This window comes from Xenopus laevis, chromosome 2L, assembly GCF_017654675.1.
Source record: "Xenopus laevis strain J_2021 chromosome 2L, Xenopus_laevis_v10.1, whole genome shotgun sequence".
In the NCBI taxonomy this organism is placed as follows: Eukaryota; Metazoa; Chordata; class Amphibia; order Anura; family Pipidae; genus Xenopus; species Xenopus laevis.
The window spans coordinates 158298843-158313743 of NC_054373.1; the positions used below are offsets into that span (position 1 = coordinate 158298843).

General features: G+C 40.7%; 1 protein-coding gene across 1 annotated transcript; it reads right to left on the reverse strand.

The window, feature by feature from the left end:
• Positions 1 to 1774: 1774 nt before the first annotated feature.
• dleu7.L (deleted in lymphocytic leukemia, 7 L homeolog) lies at positions 1775 to 5741 on the reverse strand. Its single transcript, NM_001097953.1, is given in 2 exon segments — positions 1775 to 2418; positions 5307 to 5741. Coding segments are annotated over 2 exon segments (630 nt in total). The 5' UTR covers positions 5730 to 5741; the 3' UTR covers positions 1775 to 2211.
• Positions 5742 to 14901: the final 9160 nt, after the last annotated feature.

The following is a 14901-nucleotide window of genomic DNA, read 5'->3' on the forward strand; positions in this document are numbered from 1 at the left end:
TATGGTGATACTGTAGGTAGGTTAAAGTTCACAGTGTATTTGACAAGCAAAGATTATCTCCTTATTCAATTATGAATTTCTGTTGCATTTCCATGTGAAAAAAACATGGGTTTTTCCTCATTGAACTACATCTGGCCCATAATGCAGTGGATTTTTAGTACAGGTATGGGACCGGTATATGCTCAGGGCCTCAGGTTTTCGAGATAAGGGATATTTCCGTAATTTGAATCTTCATAAATTAAGTCTACTAAAAAAATCATTTAAACATTGAATAAACCCAATAGGATTGTTTTACCTATGATATGGATTAACTATATTCTACTTTGGATCAAGTTAAAGATACTGCTTTATTATTACAGAGAAAAAGGCATATGGTTTAAATGTATAATTATTTGACTAAAATGGAGTCTACGGGAGATGGCCTTCCTGTAATTCAGCGCTTTTTTGCAGATCCCATACCAGTACTGTCATTGGGCAGCGATATTAGGGTCATTGACAAAGAAAGCAGTAGTTTTGTGTAATGGCATAGGCAGTAGTCTCTCATTGGACCCAAAGGCACAGTTATCCAAAGACACCCCACAACCGTAGGCAGTGCTGGAGGAGAGGGGTAATACTGGAAGGCTGTGGCCAAAATATGGCTGAAATTAAGCAACAAAGGGAAGTTGAAATAATGCAAACAGCACATTGTAATATATGAAAAACAGCAAAAACATTTCAGAAATATGCAATATAACAAAGGTATTAGAAACAAATTCTTAGATTAGTAATCAATGGAAAATTGGTTGGGCAAGTGGGTGCAGCACCAAACACCTGTATGTACTATTGCACTTATGATGGAACCAGAAGCTCAGTTGTAAACCTTACAGCTGTGTGATACCACACACACCTACATCCTTTGTACATAAACAACTCAAACCAGCACTTTTGTGCAGAGGTCCCCATGTCCCCTCTCTGTGTCCATCAGCCACAGCTCTTGCCATTAAATAATCTTAAGTGAAGTGACATGGGGAAAAGGGCATTTTGACCTCTGTTGATCACTGTTTTTTGCTGGATGGGACGTGTTCAAACATGTTTACATCGCACAATATGCAGTGAATACAGACACTATAAATGAAATAACTATCAGGCATCAGGATCACCGGGACACCAGGAAAACTCCCGGTGGGCCCAGGTGTCAGTGGGCCCTCCTGCTGCTAAACATTTGGCCTATTTCATGGGCATTCCCTATTCTATGAGAACAAAGAGGCTAAATATATAGAATAATAGAATATAGTATGTAAATAAAACAAACTAAGAGAAAAGAGGTTGATTGAGGAGATGAAGAATATTAGTACTGAGAACTGAAGAAGCTGCTCGGATGAGTAGTGAAACATCTTCATTGATTACTCAGTCCAGTTGTTTTTAGATTTACTTATACTAGATATTAGTACTGAGAGTGGGCCCCTGGTCTAAGGTTTTTGAGTGGGCCCCTGGTATCCCAGTCCGACACTGAATACTTTTAAAGATTTGAGAAGATGCTACACAGCAGTAACAAACTGCATTGTGCATTTTTTGGGGAAGGGGCAATTGGAGGCAGGGTTAGGCAGGCAGAACCACTCTGCAAGCAGGAGACATGGTGGGTTTTACACAGATTCTCTGGAAAGCAGAGGGACTTCATTTCCCATCATTTCAACACAATTGAGTGCAAAGTAGGAGTAGAAAAATACTGTCAGCCAAAGTGTGTGGGGGGGGGGGTGTTCTGTGGAAATCAGAACACCAATCAGAACAATCAGAATTTTCACATAACAGGATTTAAAATAATACATTTTAAATAAATATGACAGCTAATACTGTTAGCAAATAAAAATGAACATTCCTTGTTATACTCAGGACCTTTGAGACCCATGCTCAGGGCTGTACCGTCCATCCTACAACAGCTGCTGTAGCCCTAAAATCCCAGTAGCAGCTGACAGCCCCAGAGCATATTGATTCTCATGACATATCATTGTGCCATTTAGGACAAACTAAAAAATTTTTGCCAAATAGGGCAATGGATGTCCGTCAGTCAGCCACTGCCCGCAGTCTTGTTATGGACATTATAGAAGGCATCTTGTCCCTATGCTGCTCATGCAATGGAATATACCCGTCTGTTTGTTCCTTGTAGGCAATTAATTGCACAGGTCACACCAGCTTTCCATTCCACATTGTTCTATGAACCAGTCTGTTCGTTGTTCAGGCCTCGGGGAGATTTTTCAGTATGGAGTGCAGATCCTCTTTGGCTGTATCACAAAACTCTGAATTCAAGGTTGAGAGGGCAGTGATCAGATTGCTGATGATTGTCCTTAAGCATTGCTGGGCCTCACTCACATCCTTATCAAACTTCCAATCCTCCACCTGAAGAGTCATGTGTGTACAGATGTTTCTGAACTCAATGCTATCCTGCAAACACAAAGGCACAAAGAGTGTTATGAGAATCTGCAAAATATAACTGGGCAGTGAATTATCCACTGCATTTCCATGCAGCCAAAAAGAATATTCATACCAAGCAATTTCTACCCTTTGCAAGGAGGACATTCTAAGTGACTGGCCTTCAAAGGTATGTGCCTCAATCTGTCAATGGGAAGGTACCAGCGGGAAATATGTCCTATGTGCTGTGGACCTAAGTGTAATGCATAGGCCTACATTTACTAATAACTCAAAGGGACAGTATAACTCATTTTAAACATGAACTCAGTGAAAAGGGCTTGTGCTAAACTAAAGCTGGCCATAGACGCAAAGAAATAGTTGTACAAAGTTTTGCACGACTTCAGTGTGTGGATCGTCCCGACATTTTTCGCACCATGGCAATTGGTCATTTAGTCGATCGGACAGGTTAAAATATTTCTGTCTGCTAACGATAATTTCTGACGATATCAATGGGAGTTTGTCACTAGAATTTGTTGGACATAACTTTCATTAGGAATGCACCGAATCCACTATTTTGGATTCGGCCGAACCCTCGAATCCTTTGTGAAAGATTTGGCCGAACCCCCGAATCCTTTGTGAAAGATTCGGCCGAATACCGAACCGAATCCTAATTTGCATATGCAAATTGGGGTTGGGAAGGGTAAAACATTTTTTACTTCCTTGTTTTGTGACAAAAAGTCACACAATTTCCCTCCCACCCCTAAATTGCATATGCAAATTAGGATTCAGATTCGGTTTGGCCGGACAGAAGGATTTGGCCAAATCCTGCTGAAAAAGGCCAAATCCTGGCTGAATCCCGAACCGAATACTGGATTTGGCGCATCCCTAACTTTCATATGATTGCTGTCACAGGCAGAATATCATCTGATTTGTTCTTTTACTACTTTATTTAATCGGAATGATTAGTGGTAGTTCATAAGATTGGTAGTCCGATCGTTCATCGGATACAAAGGTAAAATCTGCACGCCTATGGCCGGCTTTACTTCTTGCTAGGGATGCACTGAATACAGGATTCGGTTCGGCATTCAGCCAGGATTCTGCCTTTTTCACCAGGATTCGGCCGAATCCTTCTGCCTGGCGGAACCAAATCCTAATTTGCATATGCAAATTAGGGACGGGACAGAAATTTAGTGACTTTTTGTCACAAAACAAGGAAATAAAAAATGTTTTCCCCTTCCCATCCCTAATTTGCATATGCAAATTAGGATTCGGTTCGGTATTCGGCCGAATCTTTCATGAAGGATTCGGGGTTCGGCCGAATCCAAAATAGTGGATTCGGTGCATCCCTACTTCTTGCCTATTGCGTTCATTAGGAAATATCTATGCTTTCTGTTATTTTTTAGATCGGGGAACAAATTGTTAGAAATAATTATTCATAAGATTGCTTATTCCTTGCGGTGGCAATAAGCAGTGACTGGAAGGCATCTTGGCCAAGTATTGTACAGAGGCAGGGAGAAAGCCAACTAACAGGAATACCTGTAAATACATGGTGGGCACTGAGGTTATTCAGGGAGCCACATTAAAAAAATCCATTCAGGTACTCTGCTCAGAGCAGTAATTGTAGGGAATCAGGGGGTTTATTTCATGTATATGTCATTGTATTATTTTATATGTTAGCTGTAGTACCTTTACATAGAAATAGTGTTAATGGCATACATAGGGTTGCCACCTTTTCTGGAAAAAAATACCAGCCCTCCCATATATTTATCTTTTTTCCCTATTAATAACATTGGGATCATCCATAATTTTTACCGGCCAGGTGGCAACCCTAGGCACACACCATACTACTGGTTATATTATAAGCTCCAGAATACATTGCAATACCCAGTGGGGGACGGTATAAATCAGTAACTTTATATAATTTTTTTCCAGCTTAAAGTAAACAGATTAGTTATTAGTTGCTCTCACACCATGCCACAGAATAGATGTGCATCCAAAAAAGGCACACCTCTTTCCAGCAACTCGGGGGGGGGGTATACTTTACTGATGTACTGTGCTCTCTACAGGGCTCGTGGCACATAGTAAACAGTTACAAGATTATACAGTGTGCTTTTAGGTCAAATGACATGACTACAATGAAGGTTTATATATTAGCAAGTGGTGCAAGTAGGGCCAGGCCACACACAATAGGAAATGCATATATTTTAGATATATCTGTTTATAATGATTATCTCTTTCTTACTGGCTGCACTGGGGAGGAATGGCAGTTTGCTGGAATTTTCCCGGTTGGTAATAAAGATGCAGTATGCAGTGGTGATTACATATCCCTCTGTCCCTAGTATTGCTCTGCATCTATGGTATGGTCTATGTCTATGCTATATATACAGGCTGTAGTAGCTGCCCTGTAGTTCTGACTCTGCCTTGATTTTAATTATGGATGCACACAATAATATTAAAACATACAAATAGTAATAATACTATAATAAGAAGAGTACAGAGATGGTAATTATACTATAATTAGTAGAGTACAGAGATGGTCATAATAATATAATTAGTAGAGTTCAGAGATAGTAATAATTAGTAGGGTACAGAGATACTATACAGGGTACATACAGGGTACTATATTTAGTAGGGTACAGAGATAGTAATAATGTAGGGTGCAGAGATAGTAATAATACTATAAGTAGGGTACAGAGATAGTAATAATACTATAGTAGGGTACAGAGATAGTAATAATAGTATAATTAGTAGTGTACAGAGATAGTAATAATAGTATAATTAGTAGGGTACAGAGATAGTAATAATAGTATAATTAGTAGGGTACAGATATCAATGTAAAAGTAGAACTTTCCGAAGCAACTCTTGCCTATCACCACTAGATGGCAGCAGCCCATCAGGCTTATGGTAGAGAAGGGCATTACCTTCAGCTGAATGACAAGGGGTCGCTCGGGCGGGAGGTGCAGCAACATGTTCTCTTCTACCAGTAAAAGTTGTGCGGTGGAGTTGGTGACTCTGGAAAGCCGGTTCTGCGATACCATCTGCGCCAATGTAGGGACTTTATTACCCGCTGAGGCTGAAGCTCGTGCCCTCCGGGGGATGGATGTGGCGGCGGGGGCGGGGCTTGAGTCCGGTATGAGCCTCCTGGCAGTTGTACCCGTGCTGGTCCCTTCTCCGGTCCATTCACCGTTGAAGTCAGTGACCCCGGGGCCAATATTGGGCTGCAGGTTGGGTTCCTGTATGAGATCACAGTGTTCTGAGCTGCGGTTCTGCTGCAAAGTCCTTAGCGTGTTGAACGCTGTGACCTGGTGGTTGAGAGCGACTCCCACAATCCCCGGTCTCTGCATCGTGACTCGTCTCACAATCGCACACTCATCAGCTGCAATGAGATCGGAGCGTGTGATCTCTATTGTTTTGTGTCACAGTGTGTGTCCGACCCGAGACCTCCCACTGACCCTCAGATAGTGACTGCAAGTGCTCCATGAGTGGCTACTGGCCTTTCCTTGCATTTGCCATTGGCCTGGAATAATCGCATTAACATATAGTTGCCTGACAATCAAATGAACAGGTTGTTGTGCAATTGTCTGTCTGGCACCAGGGCCCCTGCCTTGCACTTTGTATTTGAGATAATAGACTGGAAAAGCCTGTGACATTTGTCTATTGGTTAGGTTTGGTGCAACATTCTCAGGGCTACTGAAATATACAGCTAACGGTCGCCATAGACGCACAGATAATATTGTACCAAACAAATTTTCATACGAGTGCGTGTATGGTGGGAAACGAGCTGAACGATATCGGCTGAAGACCATTGTTAAAGCTGGCCATAGACTCAAAGATTCGCTTGTTTGGAGACGTCGCCAAACGAGTGGATCTTTCCTCGATATGCCACTAACGGCATGGCTATATCTGGGGTAATTCGAACGTTCGGCCGTATGGCTCCGACAGGACGGTCGGTTAAAAATCAAACCTTCCCGATCGATATCGTGGCCAGATATCGATCGGGAAGACCCGTCGGAAGCCCCATACACGGGCAGATAAGCTGTCAAATTGATCCAAACGACCGATATCGGCAGCTTTATCTGCCCGTGTATGGCCACCTTAAGATGGCCACAGATGTAGACATCCCCCCAATATGCCCACATTGAGGTGGGTGATAAAAATGCATTTATGTGTCATTTATAAGGCAAATATGCACTAATCACAGGCTAATACTCTCAGATTATGGACCTGATTGCAAGAGAAAAGGCCCATGCCACCAAGCAAGCAAGATTAGACAGATGAATAGGGACCGAGCAGAGGGATGCATAAGGAATAGAGCATAAAGGTGGCTATACACAGGGTGGATAAAAGCTGCCGGTTTCCAGGTTAGCACTCCTTTATATTGGAACAGCACACACATATATATTAAAAATCAATTCCCAAATGTATTTAAGTCTTCACAAGATTATCCTCATGTAAACAGTTAACAGTACTGGTCAAATGCACCGATTATGTAAAAGCATTTCTCTTAAAATTATCAGGAAAAAAGCAGAACAGTTGCACAATCAACCTATTGCATTATCACGACTCTTACAATGTGGATTTCCTGCACATAGAACTTAGTGGCATGAGGCACTTTTTGAGCAAGAGCGAAACGCGTAGAAGTTCGCTCTGCCCAAGTCCCACTAGAAGATCAGGCGTGGTGAGGCAGGACGTGACATTTGGGTGACTTGAATAAACTAAACAGCAGAGAATAGAGAAGCGGGGCTCCCTCGTTTAATTTACAGATCCTGGCTTGGAGTAAGATTTTTTTTAGAAGTGTTTCATTTATGAGGGGACTCTTAAGTGCTTTACTAAACTGTATAGGATTTATAAGGGAACCCTAAGAAAGTAACCTTATTTAGATAAAAAATAAATAAAAACCAGTTGCTAATTGTTTTAGAATATCACTCTCAGCCTCATACTAAAAGTTACTTCAAAGGAAAATTACCAATTTAAGACTGCTAATAATCTTTTAAACATAAAATAAAACCAATAGGATTGTGTTGCCACCTGTACGGAATCTCTGAGGAGGTGCCGGTTTACTAAGGCACAAAACGAGTAAGCTTGTATTGCACGGTCACTGCCTCTCAAAATCACTTTGTGTGCCTAAATAAAACCAAGAATAAAGAAGAATTTAGGTGTGACATTTCGAACATATGGGTTTATGTAATAAAAGGCACTAAGTTTGCCCAGGAGCAGTAACCCATAGCAACAAATCAGCAGGTAGCATTTACTGGTCACATGTTTAAAAGCAAATACCTTATTGGCTACTGCTACAGGGCACAAACTTAGTGCCTTTTATTACATATACCCAATATGTCAGAAATGTCACATCTAAAGTCTTTTTTTCTGTTAGAAACACCTAAATTAATTTACACTTTTGGAGAACTATGTTAGAAACATTTTTTATTTTGCACAGTCTATTTACCCAGTTTTTATTTTTACACTGAACCGTTTGTTGTATTTATTTGTATTTATTATTGTAATGGCCCCTGTTTGTTCTATGAATTTACAGTCCTGCTGTACAGTGCTGCTTATATAGGTAGCACTATATAAATAAAAACATACTGTACATACACCCTAAGCATAAGTTGCTCTGTGAAGTATACGGAGCAGTGACGGATGGGCCTCTGTTTAAAAAAGAGCATAATCTATATTGACTCCAGATCCAGATAATAGCCCTGCTAGATATAATGTCCCATGTAGAAATGAGCAGGATCTATTTTTGTGAGGAAAGGCAGAGCTCTGCCATCAAGCATTTGTTATGGAAATGTACTGCTTCCTTTCTAACTGTTTTACTCAATCACCTGCACAGACATTCTGAGTATGTAAATGCCATAGTACTGTCTCTGCATTTGCAATTGAGTGCAGGAAAGGAAGCAACAATCATTTACATTTCTCACTTTTCTGTTTGAGTGTGATGAGGGGTTAATTAAAGAGCAGCAGGGTCGTTTTCTTGTTCTCAGAACATTTAATCCTATGGTATATGCGAAGGAACTGTCTTGGGGCAATAACAGACAGAGGAAAGCTTAAAGGGATACTGTCATGAGAAAAAAAATTATTTTTCAAAATGCGTTAGTTAATGCACTGAAATCCATTTCTCAAAAAAGCATAAAAAATTTTTATATTTAATTTTGAAATCTGACATGGGGCTAGAAATATTGTCAGTTTCCCAGCTGACCCAAGTCATGTGACTTGTGCTCTGATAAACTTCAGTCTCTCTTTTCTTCTGCACTGCAAGTTGGAGTAAAATCACCCCCTCCCTTTTCCCTCAGCAGCCTAACAACAGAACAATGGGAAGGTAACCAGATAGCAGCTCCCTAACACAAGATAACAGCTGCCTGGTAGATATAAGAACAGCCCTCAATAGTGAAATCCAGGTCCCACTGCGACACATTAAGTTATATTGAGTAGGAGAAATAACAGCCTGCCAGAAAAGGGAAGATTGTATCATACTTACCGTGATCTTCCTTTCCTGGACACTCCATGTCATACTTACCGGGATAGCCCCGCCCCAGTGCTCCCATCAGAAGGACCCTCCCCAAAGCTTTAAAAGCCCAACCCCACCCCCCAGTCCGGTGTCTCGTAATAAGCTTCTAGAAACTACCGAAAAAGGGATGGGAAACCTGACATGGAGTGTCCAGGAAAGGAAGATCACGGTAAGTATGATACAATCTTCCCTTTTCCTGGACACTCCATGTCATACTTACCGGGACTTAGCAAGCTAATATCCCAATGGGAGGGAATTTGTTACACATAAGGAAGTGGCCGAGTATAATCTATACCAGATAAAACTCAGAAGAATGAAACCCCCAAAGGTGGACCAAAATCACCTTGTGGAAATCTGTGAACTCTATTTTCAGAGGAAATGGACTGGAAGAGAATAAAGGAAATAGTACTCCTTAAAGGAACCCACACCAAAGTAATGATACCGAGTGTGAAACCAGCATGACAATTACATTTAAAAAGAGAGAACTCTCTCTTAATTAAATAGAAGCAGATAGGAACCCAGAGTAACACTTCTACATAGTCTTACTCCTACTACATACCAGCACGTTTATTCCAACCGCATAACATCCACAAGAGGACTCTTGGAAATGGCTCAAAAGCATGGTACCTGCAAAAGAGGATTTAGTAGGGGGAAGGAAAAATACCAGTATTCTAGTATTCTACATGACCCCACTCTGTATGACACTACCGGTACATGGCATCACCTAGTGTAGTTCCCCGTCTCTTTAATACTAAGGAACCTGTATTTATTCTAGACCATAACCAATACACCTCTCAATGAGAGGTCCGTAGAATGACTTATGGAGACGGAGTGCTGCCCATGTGGGAATACCTTACCTGCCCTGTGAGGTATCTAGAAGCATTCTGCAGTCTGTACAGATTGAAATTGTTTTTATCTTTAGCTCATGATCCAACACCAAACAAGACTGGATAGTATTAAAGATCAGCGTGCCCTGGAGTAGACCAGGTAAAAGAAATGCCTGCAGATATGCATAACCTTGCTATGATACAGTCCTCGAGCCTTCACAGATGTGACCTGTACATAGCTGGAGTTATTGTACCCCATAGATTAGGCCTATAAACAATCTGTATGGCCTGCTCCCATGAGTTTACCATGTAGGAAGAAATTTGAATGACTCAAGGAAGTATTACAACCAACAATACTGCTAGAGATTGGTTATTCTCAAATCCCTGGACATGGACAGTACCATCCTTAAGTGTTCAAGATTAAAATTAATCTAGGTATGGAGATATAATTATTTACCTATTATTCTGCAATGGAACTCCCCTACTAACCATACTAGCATGTCCAAGCCTGTTGGCAAGAGATGCAATAACCAGGACCTTGCCTAAGGCTGATACTGCAGCCTTGGTCTAAAAGGATAAAGTGTATAAGACCCTTTTTATAGCTTGATGTTAAGCCCTATGATACTTACCTCAACTAGCCAGGCCAGTCTATGGTGGTGTAAAAGGCTAAACCCAGAGTAACATAGACCTTTAGAAAACCCAGCATGCCAAGATTGCATGCTTCCTGTCCACCATATGGATTAACATTACAGAATAGCCTGTTATAACGAACCTGTGGATCAAAACTTTTAGCTATAACTGAATTGATGGAGAATACCTAATTTTACAGCCAGCTTTATATGGTACCCATTAATATAATATGTCCCATGAATATATAGTCCGAGAGCTGACCCCTATTGTATTGGAGACAAACTAAATAGGTCTGTACTATAAAATACCTCATTGCAAAGCTCTAAAACCCTGTGGCAGTAGTGAATACAGTATACAGTATGTGATTTAACCAAACATTTGCACTGACTGATGCACCCACTGTCTTCCAGACTGAGACCAGATAAGTTGCACCCCTGTAACCAAGAAAGAGATCCTGATGAATATCATACCAGTTTTATAAATAGACCTTGATTTATCATTGGAATATACAGAACACTTATCTTGCCTGATATCCAGCTGTGGCGATATTAGAATCCTTGTTAAATGTATATATGACTGTATACATGTCTACGTCCATTTAGCCCCAGGCCAATCCTATCGCAGAAGCAGGATACGTATTTATCTTATTTTCTTAATCAGCAGGAATAAGTCCAGTCGTAGAACCTAGATTCTAATTAGTGAGATCCTTAAGACTGATAACTATTCCAACAGCCTATAGTTGAATGTAAGCAAATATATGGACCACGTCGACTTCAAAAGTTGTGGTCTACAAGTTCATGTTATAATACAGCCATTGTATAATACCTACCTGCTGTTTGGACTATTGCATAACACCCATATGCAATATAGTCGTATACCTTTAAACCAGAATTGGCCACTACTCTCACACCATCTTTGTAACGGTGCATAATCCTATATATAACATAGCATTTATATGAATCAGAATTGGCCTTAGCTAATCCATTTAGACAAGATACATGTCTACATCAGTTACCACCTTTACTGTATCTGTAACCCATATACCGATTGTGGCATACTTACCGGGACACAGTCCCCTAAGCCATTATGGACTGCTGTAAATAAGGGTATAATACTTATCTGCAACACAGCTGACGTACTTAATTAAGTTCATAATACCTATATCTGACTTGGCTAGTGCCTTTAAGTCAGTCTTGGCTGCTGTTATCAGCAAGCATACGTTACCCTATTGGCTTATTTGCAAGAGTAATCCATGCTTATAACCTAAATCAAAGTTACTTGAAACAGACATGACCCAGGGATACTGGAGCCTTAACTTGTGTTACCATGCTTACATACAAACCTGAAGGTTATATAGGCACCCTCCGGAAATGCCTAGAACCTTACCACACCCATTACTCATCAGTTTAACATTTACCTTCAGTTTTGGTTGTTCTATTGATTGGTGTCCAAACCAGAGAGATGTATAGCATGTTCATTTACTTTAGTTATAACCTTAGTAAGCACCAAAGCCACTGAAATGTTTAAGCATATACATACAGTAAGGTTATAGTAGTGACCAGTGGTTGGCCCAATTAATGTATGACATGTGCATTAGTTTGTGGTTATTATAGCCAGCTCCAAACCACTGATGTTACCCCATCTACATTCAGTTTGGTGTAATATTAAAAAGTGCCTATACCAAAAATGTCTAACATGTACATCATATTTGGTTATTAAAACCAGCTCTGGAACCACTAAAAAGTTTCCACATATACAGTCAGTTTGGTTACCACATAATGCAGCAACAGGCCCAGAAATGTATAACATATGCATTTGTATTTGGTTATTCAAGCTAGCTCTAGAATCACTGAAATGTTTCACATATACAGTCAGATTGGTTACTGCCTTATGCAGTGACAGACACAGAAATGTATAATATATGCATTTATATTTGGTTATTCAAGCCAGCTCTAGAATCACTGAAATGTTTCCACATATACAGTCAGTTTGGTTACTGCCTTATGCAGTGACCGGCCCATAAATGTATAACATATGCATTTGTATTTGGTTATTAAAGTCAGTTCTAAAATCACTGAAATGTTTCCACATATACAGTCAGTTTGATTACTAGAAAATGCAGTGATAGACCCATAAATGTAGAACATATGCCTTTGTATTTGATTATTCAAGCCAGCTCTAGAATCACTGAAATGTTTCCACATATACAGTCAGTTTGGTTACTGCCTTATGCAGTGATAGGCCCATAAATGTATAACATACACATTTTGTTTCCACATATACAGACAGTTTGGTTACTGCCTTATGCAGCGACAGGCCCATAAACGTATAACATATGCATTTGTATTTGGTTATTAAAGCCAGCTCTAGAATCACTGAAATGTTTCCACATATACAGTCAGTTTGGTTGCAATATTCAGTAGTGCCAGGACTAGGAATTCCAACATCATGCAGACAGAGCACTCTGCCCAAGAGTAAAGAGGCCCCTTTCTCTGGCTGCCCATCCCAGCTAGCCAGTATCCACATGCTCACACATATACACACGCATATACATACATATATAAACACATATATATACTGGCTAAACAGTTTACTTCCTTCCATACAGCAATGTCTAAGCTTCTAAGCTAGCTAAATCAGAAGCAGAGTAGAAGAAGTACATGTTAATTTAGTTCACAAACCTATACTATAAAGGAAGAGTTGTAACACAGAACCTTACCTGATGTTTCAGATAATCAATCTGAGCTGCTAAGGGAGGGGGTGGGAGGGGATCTACCTGTTCATTAACTGAACCTGAATACTGACCTCCAGACTAATTACCCAATTACCTGCAGCTGCTATAAACCGAACCTGCAGATCAACATAGTATTCTCAGTGCTGAAATAAGAAGGCTAACATTGTATTTGCAACATTCACATAACATATAGACAAGTCTTGCCTTAATGCTGCTTTCAGACCCTGCAGATCATCATTGCATAGAACTGCTCTCAGCACGTAGAAACAGTATTGCATTATCACTGCATTGCATTATCATTGCTCATAGAACGTATATATCAGCCTTGCAGCTGCACAGTTCTTCCAATGGCCAACATGGCTCATACTTTTTTAAGAGTTAGGAGACTCTGGAACAAGGTGGCATTCTCAGCTTAAATTTAGCTTTAACTGCCAGTAGATTTAAGACCTCAGGGTTTTCTTTTATTTAACCCTGGAAGCTGCCAATTACCTCAACCTTGGGAAAGTCTTTTGAGGGAGGCAGCTGGCTCTGACACCTAAATTCCTCCAGAAGAAAAAAATAATACCCCCATGTGGGGGAAAAAAGAGAAGGAGGCCATAAGGTTCAGGCCGCTAACTAAATATTTGTTATCAGAATAACGTACCTAACTGCCACCTCCCTCTCCCATCCGTAAAAATCATAAAAGGGTGTATGAGCCATATAACCCAATGCCGCTGGACGCTTTTTAGACATGCCCAGGTAGGCATACGGATGGGGGGACATAGCACTTGCCACAGACCTGGATGTAATCAGGCTGGAGGGCACATGGATCAAGGAAAGCAATGATATTAGCCACAGTAAAAACTGTGCCTACCTGATCCAGATGTTTAAACACTGAAGATTCCACCTGAGGTAATGTGCTTAGGGGTAAAAGATCACCAGGACCAACCCGAGTCCCTAGGACGCTAACAGCAGCCCTACTGCTTCCCCAAGGTTAAAAAGAAAACTTGCTTCTAACAGGAGCAAAAAAAAAAAACTGAAGCAGAAGGAAAAAAAGACACCGGACTGGGGGGTGGGGTTGGGCTTTTAAAGCTTTGGGGAGGGTCCTTCTGATGGGAGCACTGGGGCAGGGCTATCCCGGTAAGTATGACATGGAGTGTCCAGGAAAGCAGTTCCATCCTGCTGGCTCTTTCTGAAAGCACATGACCCGGCACAATGACCTGAGATGGCTGCCTACACACCAATATTTCAACTAAAAAAAAACACTTAAGAATTAAATTTTATATTGTAGAGTGAATTATTTGCAGTTTAAACAGTGTAATTTAGAAATAAAAATCACACAGAATTCCTTTAAATTCCTTGTACAAATAAAGATCTGCTTGTTTGTTGAGTACCTCAGTTTGAAGGGATTTACCGTTGTATGCCAGCTTAAATCTGCCATATAAATTACATCTTAAGGCTAGGGCTACATGGGGACTGAAATCAGCTAGCTAAAATACACTGGCTGATCTAAGCCCTACCGCGGGCAGTAGTCTCCTCTCTATTCCTCATTCAGAAGTGTTGGATCTGAAGCGGTACAAACAGACTTGGTGGATTTCGGGGGAAGAACCGAGAGTCTCTGCATTTTGAGCAGAAATCCAGCAAAGTCTGTTCACTCTGCTTCTGATTCAACACTTCTGAATGTGGAAGTGAGAGAATCCCACTGCCTGTGGTAGGACTGAAATCAACCAGTGCATTTCAGCTAGCTGATTTCAGTCTCCGTGTGGCTCTAGCCTTAGCTTTTTTCCCCCTATCTAACATTGCCCTTAAAAACAAGCCTTGTTTCGCCGAAAAAAATG